Source organism: Populus trichocarpa, chromosome 2, assembly GCF_000002775.5.
Source record: "Populus trichocarpa isolate Nisqually-1 chromosome 2, P.trichocarpa_v4.1, whole genome shotgun sequence".
In the NCBI taxonomy this organism is placed as follows: domain Eukaryota; kingdom Viridiplantae; phylum Streptophyta; class Magnoliopsida; order Malpighiales; family Salicaceae; genus Populus; species Populus trichocarpa.
The window spans coordinates 6,152,879-6,173,397 of NC_037286.2; the positions used below are offsets into that span (position 1 = coordinate 6,152,879).

The 20,519-nt window shown below is 31.2% G+C and overlaps 3 protein-coding genes across 3 annotated transcripts; 1 reads left to right on the top strand and 2 right to left on the bottom strand.

Moving 5' to 3' along the window:
- Positions 1–7,913: 7,913 nt before the first annotated feature.
- On the bottom strand, positions 7,914–9,732 carry LOC7463170 (protein NODULATION SIGNALING PATHWAY 2). The gene has a single exon (XM_002302213.4). It carries the CDS (start codon positions 9,560–9,562, stop codon positions 8,039–8,041), a length of 1,524 nt encoding a protein of 507 aa, XP_002302249.1. The 5' UTR covers positions 9,563–9,732; the 3' UTR covers positions 7,914–8,038.
- An 8,154-nt stretch (positions 9,733–17,886) lies between these two features.
- Positions 17,887–18,832, bottom strand: LOC7463171 (uncharacterized). The gene is made up of 3 exons (XM_002302214.4): positions 18,544–18,832; positions 18,378–18,446; positions 17,887–18,219 (listed from the first exon to the last, which is right to left on the bottom strand). Exons 1-3 carry the CDS (start codon positions 18,724–18,726, stop codon positions 18,028–18,030), a joined length of 444 nt encoding a protein of 147 aa, XP_002302250.1. The 5' UTR covers positions 18,727–18,832; the 3' UTR covers positions 17,887–18,027.
- A 1-nt stretch (position 18,833) lies between these two features.
- Positions 18,834–20,290, top strand: LOC7463172 (uncharacterized). Its single transcript, XM_002300963.4, has 3 exons — positions 18,834–19,041; positions 19,201–19,264; positions 19,804–20,290. The coding sequence occupies exons 2-3, from the start codon at positions 19,212–19,214 to the stop codon at positions 20,036–20,038; spliced, it is 288 nt and encodes a 95-aa protein (XP_002300999.1). The 5' UTR covers positions 18,834–19,041; positions 19,201–19,211; the 3' UTR covers positions 20,039–20,290.
- The last annotated feature ends 229 nt before the right edge of the window (positions 20,291–20,519 follow it).

The following is a 20,519-nucleotide window of genomic DNA, read 5'->3' on the forward strand; positions in this document are numbered from 1 at the left end:
GCACCGCCACTTTGCTCTGTTGCCCTTTGCTCTGTTGCCAGCCTCTGCTACCTCCATTACCACCACAATGTCGTCACGGCTAACAATAGGAGCAGATCCTGGATAATTTGAATCCGGATATGGAATTTAGGGTTTTTGGTTTGTGAATTTGATTCTTTTTATTTAGTTAAAAAAAGATAATTTATTACTGATCAGTTGGGGCTTTGGATTTCTGATCTCAGGTTTGGGGTTTTTTATTATTGGTTTTTGAATTTGGGAAATTAAATATTGAAAATGCTTTAGTATTTTAAACTGTTTATCGTGTACTTTGGCAATTTCGAGTCGTGATTTCTGATGTGGATTCATCATGCTTGTTATACCTAATCCGGATTTAACTTGAAAATTAGCTTGAATTTTTTTATCAAAATAATATCATTTTATTAACTTTTAAAAAATTCTTTTACATTGATTTTTTAAATTTTATTTTTTAGTTCAAATTAAAATCTAGTTTAAATTACAAGATGCTCGAACCAATTCACCAAATCAATTGGTTTTAATAATAGTAAAAATAATGGTGTGAATTTTTCATCAGGTGGAAAAGAAAGAAGATAATGTTTGTAAATGATTTAGAGCTTATATGATATTTTAGTAATTGTTTTTTTTTAAAGTATTTTTTTTTAATATATTGAAATGATATTTTTTAAAAAAAATTAACATTAATATATTAAAATATTTTAAACACATTAAGAAAATATTAATTTGAAACAAAAAAAATTATTTTTTTAAAAAAATAAAACAAGTCTAAACATGTGGAAGTCTTTAGGGGTGTTCCATAAAAAAAACAAGCAATTTAGTTTGCAAATTGAGTGAACAAATTGTTAGTGAGGATCCAGAAAAGATGAAGAGTTAGGTCTGGAGGATACATTGAAGATCACATTTTTTGAGCTGGCATGAAGCGTTTGGTATTGCGTCACAGATATTGTTTGTTAAAAAAATTAATTTTTTATTTATATTTTTTATTTTTTTTAAAAAATATCTTAATATATTTTTCAATAAAATACACTTTAAAAATTAATCAATATCACAGTACCACACTACACTAATCTGGAGGGTCGTTGTGATTTTTCAATTTTCAAAGGTACGTGGAGCGGAAAAAAATCATGAGTGATGATCTTGCGTTCAGTTCTCTTTATAATATCAAGCAAGCATCCCAACAGAATGAAAATTGGATACCTCTTCCTCACCTCACATGCTTCGCCCAATTGCTCTCTTTCAATATTTTGAAAAGCATCAACTTGATGCAAATTGGATATATAAACAAGAGCATTGCCTTCATTAATTAAATTTTGATGAGCAACAACGTTCATAGGTTGTTTGTGAATTGTGGGTGGCACATTCCAACGGATCTTTCAAGGTTATTTTTGTATTTTAAAAATATTTTTAAAAATAAATTTTTTTAATTAATTTTTTTTCAGTGTTTTCATATTACTTTAATATACTGATATCAAAAATAATTTTACAAAAACATATTATATTCATGTATTTCTAAAAAAAATTACTTTAAAAATTAACTATTACCATAATTTCAAGCAAGTTAAAAAATAAAATAAAAATACTATGCCAACCACCAACATCCCCTCAGTCCAGGACATAACTGGGGAACACTGTAAGAATGTGGAATTAAAGATTAAAGATGCTCCTGTGTGTCAGCCGGGGAACTCCATTTTGCTGTGTTGTTTTTTTATTATTATTCAGGAGCATGTATGTGTTATTCTAGTTTTGATTTTATATTAGTCTTTATTTTTAATATATTAATCCTCTACTTTTAAAATTGTTTTTGTTTAATTCTCTTCATTAAAGACAATGCCAAATCTTTCCATAATCTGTACCACATGGTTGATACATGTATTAATCATAAACACACATGTCAACTTGTGCTAGGTCACGTGGTATAACAATTTGAAGGATTTTATTCCCGTCTTCACGGAAATATGATTGCATAGAGAAAATCTTTAGAAAATAACAATTTGAAGGATTTTATTCCCGTCGTTTTGGAAATATGATTATATGGAGAAAATCTTAAAAATAAAAAGTTGATATCAATACAAATATTAGCTTCCGATTTATTTATTTTTTAAATGAAGATGATATACTTCGGTATTATTTGAACTATGTATCAAATGTAAGTATTTATACGTATTCTATCACATTTTGCATCGGTAATCAAGATATCAGCAGCCAGGACTTCCATGTGTTTGGTTTTGGTAACGGGGTTACATAATATCTATATAAAAATATTTTTGAATTAAAAATATATTTAAATAATATTAAAAGAAAAGCTAAAAAGTTATTACAAAAAAATAAAAATAAAAAAATAGTAATAATTACACGAAGTATTAAAATAATAAATAAACCAAGCATAAAGAAAAAAATTAAGAAAAACTTTTTTCTAAAAACAACCCTAAAAATTATAGTTTTGTCATCGCTACAGTACCTGATATAGTAAAAATATTGGAAAAATCTACAAGTATGTTATGTGTATAATACAAGATCATGTTTTTTAGTATATGTACTAGATAGGTGGCTCGCGTTACGCCGTGGACCTGTCTTTTTTTTCATTGTAGAAAAAATATCAAGACGATGTAAATATTTTTAAAAAATTATGAGATTCTGGTCATTGACTTAAATGAGTTTAATAAACTCTGTTAATTTAATAATATGGTTAAAAAATAAGATATTGACAACAAATAAAGCGGAAAAAACAACAACAATTCAATGCAGAGGATGAACGCTTATCAATATTATAAAAATATATCTTTACAATATTCTTCAACACATCTCAATGATCATATTTGCTAAAAAATTAAAAATTAAATGAAAACGGGATAATTACATTGAAAGAAAAATAAAAAAACATGAATGTTAATTCTCAACAAATAAAATGATGAATGACAAAATCGAAAAGAAAAAAATTTAAAAAAACAAAATTGAAATTGACTTGGGTCTATCGAAGCCAATACATGAGTGAATTCTTAAAAATACATCATTCGAATGAATCAAACATAATATTTTTTTATCATCTGGCTTGTGCGAATATCAAACCAAATCTATAACTTAAACATAGGACTAAGATAACCATGTGGAAAGCAGACTAAATAAAATTATAAAACTTGATTCTCAAATCAACTTAATATTGAAGGGTGAAATAAAAAATAAAAAAAAAACAGTGAAAAGAAATTCAAGTTAAACTTGGTGAACCCACCATATCCATCACTCGGATATGATATCAGGATAATTATATAAAAAAAAAATGAAAAAAACAAATATTAATTTTTAATAAACCTAGTGATTACAGATGAAATTAAAAAAAAAAAAATTGAAACCAACTCGAACTAATTTTTAGAAGCCGTGATACAAATTATGAGGTTGGATTGAAATACAAAAGACGAATCTAAAAAAGTAATAATATCGAATTCGCAACCGACCAAAATAATTATTGACGAAATTTAATAAACCAAGCCAACAAAAAAAAAGAAGAAAAGGGGAGGGATGACAAAGAAAAATAATATTATGTGCTGAGGGGTGATGTAAGACGTGGCTTCACTTGGTTTCTTGATCGAATCTCAAATGTTGTTTATCAGTCAAAAGGTCGGCCCGCAGTAAAGAAGCATCCACTATTGGTGGTCACGTCCATGGTCCTGCATGGACGGCCACTTGAGAGAAGAAGGGTATCTTTACTATTTACACGAGTGTACTACCGTACTTTTGAAAATATTTTTTATCTTAAATTTATTAAAATAATATTTGTTATATCAATGTATAAAAAATTAAAATATAAAAAAATTAATTATTATATAACATATCAAACCAATTTTAAAATATAAAAAAATATATTTTAAAACTAAAAAAATATATATTTTTTAAAATACAATTACACCAGAAAGTTAAACATAAGCGAAAGGTCAAAATGGTAGACATTACCAATAGTTGCAGCAAAAATGATCTATCACGAATTTACGTGGGAAAAAGAAACATGATGCTATTATATATATATATATATATATATATATATATATATATATATATATATATATATGTGCTGGACGAATAGCTTTACTTAGATCTATCGTGCAGACATGGGAATAAACTGTGTCTCGAATTGTTTTACAGTATACGAGGCTTAAAAATAAGGTGAGTTGTTATCGAACTAATTATTATAAAAATGATTTCAATGTTAGTAGAAAAAGGAGTCATGAATAATTAAATTATTACTAATGACTGATGATAATGAAATAAAGAATTGCTTGACTTGAATTTTAAGACAAAAAAGAGATAAAAAAATAAATAAATTGTTTTGGAGGTTAAAATTTCCTGCATGTCAAATTTACCTTTCAAAAAAGTGGGTTTGCGAGGTAATGAATTGGATCAAAACTACCCTCTTAAAAATTTACCTTGCCAAAATTATACTTGACTAACTTAAATTTTATAGAAATAAATTTTACACCTCATAAAATTAAAATTACATTATATGGATGAAAAAGAATTGGATCAAAGTGATTATACCCATTTTCAGCTCACATTGAGGGGCAAGAGAAAAATGGGATATCAATATGACTTAAATCCGTAATATTCAGGTAATTGATATCCAAAAATCAATGAATCTAATATGGGATTCAAGTCCTTATTCTTTTTATTTTATTTTATTTTTATTTTTTTTGTAGAAATTTTTTTTGTTTTTAATTTTATCATTTAATCTTAATTTACTAAATATTATATTTTTCAATTTGATCCTTATTTTTTTAATTTTCAATTTCTTTCCTTAGCTATTTTGTAAAAAAATTATTAATTTTTAATTTAATCACTCAATCCAAATTAATGGTATCATGTTTCCAATTAAATCGTCATTGTTTTGATTTTTTTTCTTGGTCATTTTGTAAAAATTATTAGTCTTTTTAATTTTATCCTTCAATCAAAATTATATTTTTATTTTTATGTCAATTTTGATCATCTTTCTTTTTATTTTTCTGGATCCTTTTGCTAAATTCATTTTTAATTTCACCGTTCAATCAAATATAAAATTTATTTTTTTATTTTAGTTTTGATCCTTATTATTTTAATGGTTAATTTTTTAATCATTTTGTATAATTAATTTTTTTTTTCAATTTCATCATTCAATATTTGATTGGTTAGGAATTGAACTTCATAAATTTTTCAGATATGATAATTCGGGTCTAATGACCTAGGTAACAAGTTTAAAAAGTTAGCGCGGGTTTTTTTAAATGGTTTTATATTTTTATTTTATTTTTTATAGGGTTATTATAATCTCATTATCTAATCCACGACTTTAGCGGGATATCTCAGGTTGGCTTGGCCCTGATTACCAGAGTTACAAGTTTGTCATGCTAACTCGGTTTGATAATAAGTAGTTTTTTTTATGTAATTTTATTATACTATTTTGTTCTTTTGTATCTAATGGTTTGTAAATTGAAATATATTGTTTGTCTCATTTTAAGAAAAAATATTTTTTTCTCACATTATTCTAATCACTTTTATTTTTAAAATTGATCCATCAATTGTTGTTTTTTATATTTCTTTGATCTAATTAAAATAAAGTAAGCTTATTCAAATAGTCAGGTTTATAATCAAGTTACACCTTTTTTTTCTAAACATTATTTGTACCTAAAAAAATTGTTTGGCCCTGTGGCGAAGCATGTGCAGCGTAAACACTAATATAAGAAGAACATTAGCTCAAGAATTAAGCTAATCCTAAGAAAAAAGAACTATTTTTGAGAGATTAATGATTATAATTGGAAATAAAATTTAAACTTGAGGTTATAACTCATTTTACTTCACAGGAACACTTCAATCTAGTAGTCAGGTCTATGCTCACGTTACACTTTTTTTTTTCTAAACACATCTCCAATATCTAAATATTATTTTTTACTAAAAACATTATTTGGCCTCATGGCGAAGTACGGGCAGCGTAAACACTAATACGAGAAGAACATTAGCTCAAGAATTAAGCTAATCCCAGAAAGAAAAAACTATTTTTGAGAGATTAATGATTATAATTGGAAATAAAATTCAAACTTGAGGTTATAACTCATTTTACTTCCCAGGAACACTTCAACCACAAAAAGCTAGGTTGCTGGAACGACGTGGGTCTGTTTTTAATATATAATTAAACATTTCGCCGATGAGGGATTTATCCGCTTATATATGGAACTCAGTAGCCCTCTTCGCGTGTCCCTTACCCATATCAAGCATAACTCCCTCTCAGATGAGAACATCAATAATTTGAGCGTACGTAATGCCATCAAACTTATGACCTAACTCTCTAACTCAATCATACAGAGTGGAGGAAAGAACGAGAGTGCAGAACCTGCTCAACCATTAAAAGAAAACAATAGTAGCGCAATGAAATCACAATTGTTGCTTGTCTCAAATGAACCTAGCTTCGCTGCCATTTGCATAGCTTAATACATGTAGATCCATCTTTTTATATAAAAACCTCAAATTTATCATTCTTTACTAACACGGGATTCTCCAAGAACACATGAAACTCATCAAATATGTAGCTAATTGCCGATCTTAAGTGAGAGGTTTGAACCTGAGGTTTTCTAGGGGGGAAGGGATGAAGGACTGCTTTTGCAATTAAATTATTAGAATAGCTCAAAGCAAGCTGCTCATCACCGTCGAGGGACCAACTGGTGGTGATGAAAGCACCGGCATTAATTATATTTAAACATTCATAATCGAAGTCAAAGCGCCATACAATTGGTCCAATCTTTAATTATAAGCAGATATTCAAAGGGATAGCCATTAAAATTAATGCAGCCCAGTTCTTCTTCTTCTTTTTATCATATAAATATTATATAGCGTTTTTCAACTTTGTTATTAAAAAATTGGTTAGAGATGAGATTCACCCGTATGTACCCAGTAAGAGATGAGATTCATTGTCTATTCTATCATAAGGACCCCGAGATTCCATTCTTTAAAATATTTTTTTACGTGCAGTAGTGCTGAATGCTGATGCAGTCCATGTTCTTATGTTCACTTAGCCTATTAATTAATTTCCCTGGCTGGAGTTGGAAAATCTGACCTTATCAATATGATCCGACCGTGACACAAAAACACACCTCCGTCTGTTAAGAAATTTTAGGTCAGACTTTGAGTGCTTGCCTACGTAAACTAAACGCAATTAATGTCTCCATGCTATCTGTGTTTCATATGTTTTAGTACCACATTTTATGTACAGTCCAGGAAACTAGGACATGTTAGGCAATTCCTACCCTGTTCCTTTTGTTTTTGCAGTTGAAAAGTGACTTTGTAAAATTCAAAAATCTTGGTTTTTTAATTTTGTTTTCATGTAATTTTTTTTTTAATTCCTCCCTATTTTTTTTAATTTTTCTGCTTTTATCATGTCATTGGGTCATATCTAATAATTATACTATTAGGTTGGTGTTTTATTCGTTAGTTATTTCTAATAGGTTTTTTCAATTTTACCCTTTAATATTAAATTGATTGATAAATAAACTACATGATTTTTTTATAAGATTATTACTGTTTCAAATAAGTTTTTATTTTTAAGTTGGTGTTTAATTTTTTTACCTTATACTTTTATCATATAATTAAAAAAATATTTTATAAAAAATAAATTAGTAAACTCAATGAAGTATGTGACACGGTTCGCTAGGGAACTGAGATCAATACAATATGTTATTGTCTCAGTAGTTTTTATTAAAAAAATCATCATCTTGAAATTTTATCAAAAGTTAAGTTATATTTTTACCAATTATCAAGATTACATTTGAATCCATGAAATCAATCAATTTAATTCAGATTAATTTCTACTTAATTTAATTTATAACTCAAGTAAAACAAATAATTAATATTTTCAAAATTAACACATTAAATAAATTTAAATAAAACAGTTAAAAAATTCGTAGAGCTTTTTCTCAGTACTCTTTCAAATTCAATTTCGCTGAGAAGGTACAAAAAAAGAAACCGGAAATCGGGGAGCAAAAGAGCAAATAACAAAAAGAAAAAAGAAAGAAATTTACAAATCAGGGTCAGAAGGAGAGGTCCAAATAGAGGCTGATAGTAAACGTCTAGATTTCCAACCAAGGACGAGCCTGTTGCTAGCCAATTCCTCCACCCTGTACCCATCATTAAAAACTCCCAGCAAAAGCTTTGCTTGACAATTATTGGCAAAGCTTACTTTAACTGGCTGAAACCCCCGCGCAGCCAACCACTCCCACCATGGGCAAACCTCTTCTCCACGTGCCCTATAGATCCGAGCCAATGACCCGGAAATCCTGGGCCCCAAAATCACTCTTTCAACTAAAGCCCGAGCCCGACCCTGCATCGGAAAACCCGCCTCCATCGAATCATAAAAGGCAGAGTAGTGGTGCAATGAGTCCATGAACCGACCCACAAACCCTCCATCCCCAATGGGCCCCACCTCCTCCTCCACCATGGTTATTAATCTCGGGTTCAATGTCTTGGCTCCGGATAAAAACGAAGCAACAGAATCGGGTGCCCGGTAACTAAAATGAGGAAGGTGTAACATACAATTCATAACCAATGCCTCCCCTTTAACTAACTTCAAAGCAGATGGTCTAAATGTTTCATCGGAGTCTAACCTGCACTGATGGAAAGAAAAGGGTTGACCGATTGATGCAGCAAAGGCCACTAAACGACGTCCCGTTTCTTGGACGGTCCCAATAGACCTCCGACTACTGCCACCCCTTGACATGGCTGTGATCTTAAGGTGTGGGGTTGGTGGGCCATCCTTCCTGGAGACTAAAGCTTGCATCAAAGAAGCCCATTGGATCCCTTCCATGATATCATAATCCACAATATGAATCCTCCTATCTTCAGCTACAGCTTCCAAAATTGCCTGATTGGCAGTGAAATGCCCAAACTTGACATAAGGCGACATGTCTTGCAATAGCTGAAAGGCTGCAAGAGCATCATTTTGATGGCGATGTTGTTGAGGATCGTCGCGATGGTGATGATGATAAGGCCCATTGTTGGTTACCGAATGATGTTTATTGCTGTGAATACCACCAGTGCCTTCTAGTAAACCTTGCAAGGCATCAGTGAAATAAGCAGCTAATCTTTCCATGTTGGTTCCATCATTTGGGGACACCAACTCCTTGAGCCGAACCAATATCACCCGAGCCAGATCACTGTTCTTGTTTAGACCAGTAAGTGCCTCGGCCGCAGCTATCAATAGATGAACTAACCGCAAACCCTTGAAATCGTTGCTGCAGCTTGTTTCTTCATCGACAAACACAGTGTCACTTGTGGACATGGAGTTGCTCGTGTCTGGTGTCAAGCGACTACTTTGATTCATTAATGCTCCATCATCCATCATGGAATCGATGAGGTCTTGAAAGTCATCGTGGGGGCCAGATAAGGCCTCCCAGTCGACCATTGGAGACCAGTCGTTCCAATTGCAGGCATGGTCATGGTCATTTTCGGTGGAAATGGTGGGGGTTGTGGTGGCTGTGGTGGTTGTGCTGCTATAGCCGGAAAAGTCGAGCTCAAATTTGGTTCCATCTATAGCCATGGCCATGGTTGAGCTGAACTAACGAGTAATTGTGTATCAACTATCAACTTGGGGTGTTAATTTTAAAAGGGGTTTTAGATAGGAGAAAGAGCTGAAACAAGAGACAGTGAGGGTTGTCTTTAAAGCTTTAATTAAGATCATCGACCATTTATTGGGCTGTTGATTCTATGCTAGTTTGGTTTTATATACAGATTTCTGGGGTCTTATCAGGCAGTACTGTTCAATAATGAAAGTGGAACTTTGCACTGATGCCCTTGAATTATACGATATTCATCCTTAATGGCTCGATGGATTTTCTTTTTTCTTTTTATTTTTATTTTGCAACAACACTAATTAATTGTTCCTGTGGGTCACTCGTGATTAGTTGCGTCTCGAAATATGAAATCATGACTTCCATACGAGTAAATTAACTAGGACTTATTTATTTTGACAACCTAGAATTTTTTTATCATTTCTTGGGCGAAAACTTGTGCCACACACGAGGAAGAAAATAAAAAACACTTCTTTGAAGTTTGCTTCTGCAAGGTGACTAATAAATTTTTTATCGGTATATTTTTATTAAAAAATATTAGATTAAAAAAATATAAATTTTTGAGTAAATAAATATGTTCCAAAAAAGATATATAGGGTCTGGCATGTTGGGCTTGGTAATATGCCAAGCTCTGGTAACACTAGATCTAGCAGCGCGGTTAGACTTGGTAGTGTGTCAAGCTTCGGACATGCTGGATCTAGTAATGGCTAGACCTAGGAGATGGTTAGATAAAACACCATCAATTCTATAGATTTTTATATAAAATCATAGATGAATTATTTCTCAACAAATATGCTTAATTAAACAAGTATATGTTCCACCAAGACCTTAAAACGTGTTCAAGTCTTTTATGATCAGCCATAACAATATTTTTTATATGGATAAAATGAGTGTAATAAAGTTCATAATGCAACTCAAAATATCATAAAGATTAAGTTACACTTCAACCCCTTTTCTTCATAAAATGACAAAACTCATGGGTTTATAATTCATCATGAGACCTTCAAAACAAAGATTTACAATTTCTTATATCTTAAGATAAAAATACTTAAATTTCAAAGCATTAATAAACCTAAAACTAAAAAACAAACATTTTTATTCCTGGAATTTAAGGCCCTTTTAAATTATTTAATATATTTTTTATAAAGATACTAACTTTATCATCAGAGAATTTTTTAGTTCCTTTGATTGGGACTGTTTTTGCAGGTATTTAGAATTTCTACTATAAGCATGCAGTTTCTTAGATTAAAAAGAAAAAGTCCAAGCACATGAACATATTAATTAACCACTATTTCAAATACTTAATAACTTTTTGTTTATATATCTTGAATTTATGGAATTTTTTTTTTTTGCATGTACATGTAACATTAATAAGTGGGTTCTAGAGTTATTTTCTAGGTTGTTATCATTTTTTTTTTCTTACCTTTTAAAATGTTCCAAACTTGAAAAAACTTCAATTTTGGACCAATATTATCTAGACTAGGTAATAGATATGCACAATCTTATTTTTAAGTTGCTCGAGGCAACGATCTCTAATCGCATTCAAAACCAAGCAACTTGTCCAAACAAATGGGACAGGCAAGTTGATGTAAACTGTAAATGGACAGACGGTTAAAAGTGAGATGAATGAAGAAAATCATGTAAGCATATTAATAATGGAACAGATGAGGGGTATGAGAGCAAAATCTCCGCTCTTAGCGGCCTACCCTCAAATGACAGAGACTGACCCGTATATACTTAGCGTAGAAATCATCAAAATGAAAGCTCAGGTTTTAACCTCATACACATACACGTAATCCAGGCCCCAGAGTGGCAGTTACGATTCAGTTTGCCCTAAAGACACTTCGAGTTTGACGAGGCACTCTTCTGGGACCACGTCATCATTTGGCCATGTCATTATTTGCCGGCTCAACCCGTTATGTTCATCACTCCCTCAAGTTTGTTTTATTTGCCATGAGAAAGAAACTAAACCATCTGGTGTTTTTAGTGTGGTTAAAAATAGCGTGCATTCTCTTGTAATTTACTGTAGATTGTAGTAGTTTTTTTTTTTTTTGGTTTTTTTTTTATCCTCGAGTTGCAAAATTAGTGGTCATTTGCTTGTAATCTGTTAAAGAAGAGATGAGATTAAAAGACTTGAGATTAAAGTAAAAAAAAAAAAAAAACAGGAAAAATGGGTGGTGTTTTGAAAGTTAGCGTGAAAAGTTGGGTTTGGTTTTTTGTACTTTCTAATTAAAACTTTTTAATTCATTTTGTTTTTGGTAATTCATTTTTGATCTAATATTTTATTTTTTAATTTCTAAATTAAAAAAAAATTATCGTATTTCGATTGAAAAGAGAGAAAAACATTGGTTAATACCGATTCCAATCATAAAAATAATTAATTTTGGTGTCAGTAAATTTCATTCGATAAAATAAATTACGATGAAGGTGTTGTTTGGACTTAATCTTGCAAGAGATGATAAGTATGATCTCAATAAGTTTTTTGGGTTTAAACTTTTTTTTTTTACCTTTAAATCTTTTTTTTTCTAATTTAAGCTAGTATACTGGTTTATTTAGGCGTTTAAAGTGTTTTTGGACCAAAAAGTCAAAGGTTTGACTTTTTTGATCATCTAAGATGATTGATGTTAAGCCAAAAACGATGCATCCTTTACCATTTTAGACGACACGTCATATGATAATTTTTTTTTAAAAAAATTAAAAGATGGGCAAATGCCTCATTGTCTGTTTAAATAAGAAAAAAATGGGTCAGGTACAACTTTATTGGTTTAAATATGAGATTGGAAGCTTATTAGTCTATATATTATATGTTCACAGTAAGAAAGTTGCGTTTTTTCAATGTAAGATAAAAAATCATTTTGGTTTAAATACTTAAACTTAAAAGGAGAAAATAATATCTTTTCAATGTGGGATAAAAAATCTTTTGAAATAATATTTTAAAGTTCATTTATTTACAACATGTATAAACTATATCTACATGAATTGTTTCTTAAATTTTTAATATGGAAAATCAAAACCTCAATATTTTTTTTAAAAAATTCCTAGGTTTATTGGCTCAACAGGTCGAGTTTGATAACTATGATATTAAGTTGGTGTTCTATTCGTTGATTGTTTTTAACAGTTTTTTCTTGACTTTATCCTTCAATATTGAATTTGTTGGGGAATAAATGACATGATTTATTTTTTTGCTTTCTAGAGGGTTATCACTGTCTCAAAAAAGTTTTTATTTTTAGGTTGGTGCTCAATTTTATTACCATATATATATTTTTATAAAAAAACAAATTAGTAAACTCAATAATGGAGTTCATGACACGGTTCGTTAGAGGACTAAGATTGATCCAATATATCATTGTCCCAATAATTTTTGTTAAAAAAGTTATTATCTTAAAATTTTATCAAAAGTTAAGTCATGTTTTTACCAATTATCTAAAATGCACTTGGATCTATGAAATCAATCGATTTAATTTGGGTCAATTCCTGTAAAAATTAGTTTGAAATTTGAGTTAGATAAATAGTTAAATTGTAAAATTAATCAATTAAATCAGGTTGAATAAAACAGTTAAAAAATTCTTCACACCTTAATCTCTTTTTATATTTTAAAAAAACTGTCTGACCTCCAGAACATGATACTGATTCAATAAACCAGTATATATATATATATATAAGGACCAATATCTTTTCCTATCCCATGATTATGCATTACGCTGTACTTGCTAATCATGCTCCACCATTTGGAGTGTCTTATTTTCCAATATAAAGAGTGATTGATATAATAAAAGGACCGTATACTTTCTTTTCCTTTTGAACTGACGATCTATACGCTAATAAATTATTAATTCCTGCAATTCCGATATAAAAAATAAATTTTAAAAAATAAAAAAATATTATTTTAATATATTTTCAAACAAAAAATATTTTTTTAAAAATCACTAATATAATATCAAACATATCTATAATAAAAGCTCGAAAACTCTTTAACATGGTCAAGGGATGTTACCAGCTAGTCTATATCCGAGGATAACAATAAAAAGGGATATTAATGCCTTAACTTCACAGTTTGGTTTCGTTGTATTTCGGCACTGTATATTTATATATATATATCGATTATGGCCCTGAACAGTGACATCTCCAGGGCTAGCATTGTTTCGGTTATTATTTTATCTTTTTTCTTCTCCATTTTTTCTTTTTCTTTTCCACTGGCAACCTGCCGTCCTTAATATTGTTGAACAGGTAAAGCTTCGGGTGAAGGTTGACAAAATGTTTACATGTCATCGAAGACATAATGTAAATTTGGATTATAAAATAGTAAAATTACAAGTAAACTTTCTTAGTTGATTATGTATTAATAATTCTGGTCAAATAATAAATATTACAAGCAGGATAATATAATTAAAAAAAATTAAAATAAACAATAAAAAAAATTAAAATATCTTAAAATATATAAAAAATTAAACCGACAAGAAAACACAGAACTAGTGGATCGGTTATTCATATAAAATCAAGAAAACTACTCATCTTATTCTTGTTATAAACTCGGTTTTATTTTATTGATTTTGAAAGAATTAAGTTTAATTTTACTAATTTTTAAGTTTCGTAGTTATACATGTGTGCAGCAATAATTAAGATCTGCGAGAGGTTCATTTTTGCATGTACGTTAAAGTTAGGAGGCATGTAGAGGCAAAACATAAGCCAGAAGCACTTGGCTTTGGAGTCTAGCAACATATAGAAGTTGATAGTGAAAGTACTAACACTGCATACCTTTCCTTCTTCTTAAGATACAAAGAAACATTTGCACTTCATCATAACTTCAACCATTTAGCTGCATTTGCAGAACTTAACAACAGTTGATCAATCCCACCTATATTTTTTGTTTATATATAATATTCATACAGTTTCTTCGAGCCCAACAGTACTCTACATGTAATTGTCTAACAAGCTTCCACGTGGAGCGATAGTTTCGAGTCTTCCTGTCTCTTTATTAGGGGGCTCAAGCAGGTTTTATGTTGTTCGTTAGAGACGTCATGCCATTAATCAAAAGTTTGAGTAACAGTGGAAAAATAAAGAAAAGAAGAACGCGTAATTTAAATCAGGAGGCTGGTCCATCACTGGAGTAAGAGAGGAAAACAGTGATAAAGTAGTAGAAAACTCGAGATAAGGCTGTGATGGCTGCACAATTGTCTTATTAAAAGAGAATCAACCCATATTCTATGTCTAATTGATTTTTAAGAAATACGAGCTTTTGCGGGGTACCGTAGGCATCAGCGGGGGAGTTTTCTATGGCGCTAAGAGAGTGACTTTATTGCTAAAATACTAGCAAATTGGAAGATTTTAATTATAGATTGGAGATCAGACGGGAAGGTTGCTGATAGGGTTTTGTCTTCTTTCCTTCGCACGATGGTAATTTTTCTTCTTCAAAGTTGAGGGCGTACTGCTGATTGCATAATAATTTGGTTTAACAGTTCTTTTCCTAGTTCAGATCCAAAAAAGTTGCTGTTAGAGGAAATGTTGGTCAATTTAACTGGTTAGGCCAATTATTGAAGGAGTGTACAGTGTCATAAGCTAAAAAATAGTTGTTCCAAAGGGACAAAAACAAATAATAATAAGAAGAAGCACACGTTGTAATCAAAACCACAGAAAATCGTATAGGAGCACCGATTGCAAATTAATCTTGCGGTCCTTGGCTCAGTTAAAATTGCAGAAGTAGCTGATGATCAGCAACTGAATTTGCATGTTGATTGTCTTCATGATCATCTAAATTCAGGTTTGTGTTTCCTTGTGAATAATAACAGTAGTAATGATTGTTACAAGTTGAATTTTATTGATGTTCGATGGATTAAATTTAATAATGATAATAATTACTAATATTAAGGTAAACAAGCAATGACAAAAAAAGCTGACGTATGCATTCAGTTGCAAATCATTAGCAAGTAATGACAAAAAAACTGATGTGTGGATTCACAAGCCAAACTAGATTTTTATTTATGTACTAATTTTTTTTTTGTTTTTTGTTTTTATATTAAAACTAGCCAAAATAATTTGTAAGTTTAATAAACTTGCGATCAAGTTCATGGTGCTTGCAAAATATAATTTTTTTTTGATATTCTTAAAAAAAATTGTAAAACCATGTAAAATAATTTTTTTCATTCATATGTTTTTATATTAAAAATGCAAACATGATTTTTTTTAGAAATTTGGACACATGTAGTTTAAATCATAATTGTATTTTTGTTTTTTAAAGAAGGATTTTTTTTGTTGTTTTTATATTTAATTTTTCACAAATATTTATTTTTTTTAATACAAGAAGCGCTTTATGTATAAATTTACAATCTATGAAAAGTTAAAAAATAACATGGAGAACCCAAAATTATTGCATTATGGTTCTTCAAAACTTGAAAAATAATTAGAATTAAATTATGGCGTGTTCGGGAAAACACAAAAAAGAAAAAGAAAATAGAGGTTGTGAAAAATAGGTTAGGAACATACTATTATTTAAAAAACAAATACTTGAAATTTACCAAATATGCTATTAGTTAAAAATATATTTTTTCTTCCATAAATTTTATTCTTGTCAACATGATCTTAAACCTTAAAAGGTTCTGCCCAGCCACATGGAGTGGGCTTTATAGCCAACAAGACCCCTGCTAAGACCTAAGCTCAAACCAAATTAAATACGCAAATCTTTAATATCAGCCCAAACTTCCTATTTTAAACCAAATAGGCCCGATCGATAAACAAATACTAAATGGCTTCTTTTGTTTTTGGAAGATCAAAATGAAGAAACAAAGAACTTGCCTCCAGACCCGATATACACGCCATATCATCTTAGCACGAGTAAAAGCAGAAACCAAGAATATCCACCATCTAAACCACGACTCCTCTCATAAGCATGCTAGTCTAATAATAATAATAAAAAAAAGCAAACTAGACGCCATATCATCTTAGCACGAGTAAAAGTCTTAGAATTTGACTGATGAAATATGACATTGAACTTAAATTAATTACTTTAACAGTCTTGAAATAATAACACCTCTAAAGGTTCATAAAATTGAACAAGTACTTTATATCGATCCCACTATATTAGTGTCAAATAGAAATTCAAAATCATCAATCTAAATCCGCTCATCGTGTACATATAGTATCAAGAAAGGGAAACAAGAAACACATGCAGTTTCCTTGCTGTTATGGTTGGCAAGTTGCTGGTGTATGTCAAGCACCAAACTTAGACTTGGTTTCGGTTGATATCAACCAGTACTTGCTAGTTTTTACTTCTGGTTTTAATGGTCAAAATGCCCCCCTACAAATTATTGTGTACCGAAATGAGATCCCTTTTCAATCATCCACTCTGTTTCAGAAAATTTCTTTCTCGCAATTAATTGGATCGATATTTATCTTACAATCAACACTGAAATTATAACCCTGGGATCTTTCTACAAAGAGACAACGATAATGGGGTCACTATATATATATATATATATATATATATATATATATATATAAGACATGTATGGAGCAACTGTATTGCCCCATTTCTTTATGTGCAATTGGTATGGCTGCTCGCTTAGATCACGTGTACCCAATGAAGGAAATCAGACTCCCTAGGTGATTTCCATCGTAGCATTCGTAATGATATGAAGATAATGACTTACAAAAAGAAAATCGTTGACATAATAGGCACGAAAACACTTGAGCATGAGATTTATAAAAACAAATCAATCTCCACAATCATAGAGTATGGTCATCATCCACAAGACAGAGATAAATGATTTTTAGGAAATCTCCATCATAACATGCATGCCATAAAAGTTTTTATGCATGTGCCATTCTGAATTGTCTGAGCATACAAAGAAGAGATATAAAAAGCTTTTCTTTCTCCAGATTCATCACTGGGCCGTTTTAGCTCCACCCTAGAAGGATAATGAACATATTAATTAATGCAGTGCTCACCCCTTATTCATCAAATCTTTTGTCTGAACCAGGCAGGCAAAACAAAGGGAGTCGATGACACCTAAAGACTTGATAGCACAGTCAGAATGTGATCTTTCTCCTATGAAGTGTAACAGTGCCTTTTGCCACTATCCATGTCAACAATAAAAGCCGAATTTGCAGCACAAAACCGTTTTAAATCATTGCAAAGTTCTTGGTTAGTGATAGTTTAGCACATGCTGAGTTATTGACATCGCTATTTTTCAAAAGATCAGACAAGTAGAAAAAAGGCTTGTGCGTATTACTAGTCTCTATGGAGCAAGAATTCAAGAAATAAAAGAATCACATCACAAATTTGCAACTAAGGAAGTAGAGATAATTCAACTCAATCAATCAACCTTGCATCTTTATTCGAATGAAAATTCTACATCGTATCCAAAGAAAGCAAAAAATAGGAACCTGAAAAAAGAAATATGATAAATCTCACTTTGCCAAGTAAATTCAGATGAGTTGTAGACAGTTAGACATTCTGACTGCCATTAAATGGTCCTCCCTTTTGGTTTAGAGAAACATGGATGGCCCTGGCTGCTGCTACAGCTGAGTCTCCTCTCCTAACAATTTTCTCCAGCCCTTCAACTTTCTCAGACAGCAACCCAACATTCGAGTTTGTCGATTGAACCAATTTGTTTGCAGTTTCTAGGGAAGTGCATAACTGAAATAATAGCCGGAAAAAAGAAAAGAAAAAAGAAAATCTTATTTTAATCCTGTAATATTTATTGGTATCAAACCATTCAAATTCTATTAAATAATAAACTGCGCTAGAAATCACTCAAAATATATCCTTAATTAATATACGATCAACTTTCGAACCTTAAGAGTAAGAGCAGTCCATGAGTGATCAGTTCCGTCAAGTGCTTGATTCAAGCGGTCATACTCTTCCTGTACAAAAAAAATAAAATAAAAATGTTAATAAATTAATTTTTACGTAACCCTAGCTTCCGTGTTATGTGTATGGGAATTTAGGAGAGAGAAGAACCTGGAAGAGTTTGGTGAGGTCTAAGGATTGAAGGCTGTTATTTTTGGAATCAGAAACTGATGATGGAGGAGACCACCGATCAGCTGCTGCTGCGGAGACAACATCTTCTTCTTCTTCCTCCTTTTCTGCAAGATCGTTTAATAAATCTCCTATGCATAGCAGTGGCCCTCCTACTCCTTTCATCTCTCCGATTCAACGCTCTCTCTCTCTCTCTCTGGATTCCTTTTCTTTCCTTTTCTTTTTCATCCCCTGAGTTTTTCAGTTTCATACATTTTACCTCAGAAGAATCACGCCGTTTCAACTTTATCCACAGACTTTACTTATTTCGAAAAACCGGGTAATATGTGAGCCGGGTAATTGAAGCGGGTGGACCGGTTATCACTTAAACCACGGAGACGAGTGCAGCACATAATTGATACTGCACAGAAAGAAGCAGGGCCCTCTAAACCTATTTTCTCACAGATTCATCATCTTCTGGAACGGTGAAAATCTTATCAGGTAGTTTTGGAATCATTATTAATTTTTATGGGTATCCATTAATTTTTAACAAATTTATTTTCTTCTCTTTTATGTCTTTATTGGAATTTGATAGCTTGTAGGGTTTATCACATCACCCCCATGATTTCTTCATTTTAATCAAATCAATTTTCTCAACAGAGAGAAGAACAATGGCAGCAGGGCAAGAGAATGTTAAGCACCTTGAGGAGTGCTCGGTTGCCAAGTTAGTTTCATCTTCATTTTTACTTTCGATTTGTAAATGTTTCTTTTATCGTTGATTTGATGAAATTGAAGACTTGAAAAGATTTTGACTTTCTGGGCTGATCGCTTTGGTTTCAGTTAGTTGAAAGTTTCCCTTAAGTTAGTGAGTTATACTCTCATGTGACTGCTGCTAGTTAGAGGAGTTTGCGAATATGCATTTCCTTTTGATTTAGGCACAGTTTGATCTTTATTAGAAGGGAGAAAACTGAAGATTGGACATTTGTTTGTCACACTGCTATCCTAGCCATATCTAGTATTGTACTCATGAACAGATTTGTGTCTGGTTTCTGATTTGGTCTTGGTCTTTGACTTCGATTGAGAACACCAAGTTTTATGTCTTAGTTTCATTCTAGAAGGCCATGTCCCTCAAACAACACTTACACATGAAAAATATTTATGCAAATAATATGTGCGCGTAAATTTTCTTCTCCTTCTTTATTCATTTACCTGTTGTTCCGAACAAAACTATGATGATAACTACTGAATGATCTATATCTGCAGCGCACTAGGTACATGGGTTTTCTCAGTTGCAGGAGCTTTGCTTGCGATTCCAGTTGGGATAAAACGAAAATCATTTGGACCCCTTGTGTTCTTTGGTACAACAGGTACAATGCTTGATATTATAATGGGGATTACTCAATGTGAAAGAGAACACGCAGAACGCCAGGCAAAGCTACTAGAAGCCCAGAATTCTGCTGGGGATGCATCATTTACAGTAACAGGATCTGAGTCTTGATCTCGAGCTCACACAGTCGTGTACCTCATGGTTCAACTTGCTTGCCATCAGAACCTAATGCTCACACAGATGGTGGATTGGCTTCTCCTTTTTGTTACTTTGTGGTGATTCTGTATTCTGCTTCTTACAGTCCTGTTTTTCACTTTAAAATAGTTGATAAGGATGTAACTTCATATTTTGATCAGCCAAGAAGACTTCATTTTTTATAAAAAGAAGGTTTTTCAAGAAGCCTTTTCATTGCTCTAAAAAGAATTCATTGGTTTGTTTGTTTACGAGAATGGTTTGTGAAGTTGAAACCTTTCGAAGTCATTTGAGCACATCTGACTCATTGTTGTCAAAGTCACAAGTTGATTGGTAAAATCAATGATTTTATGAGTTAATATGTATTTAATATGCAAAATCAAACTAAAAACTCGAAAATCAGTAAAATCGAACTTGTTTTGTGCAAAATCAATAAAATCGGTAAACTAGGTCTGATTTT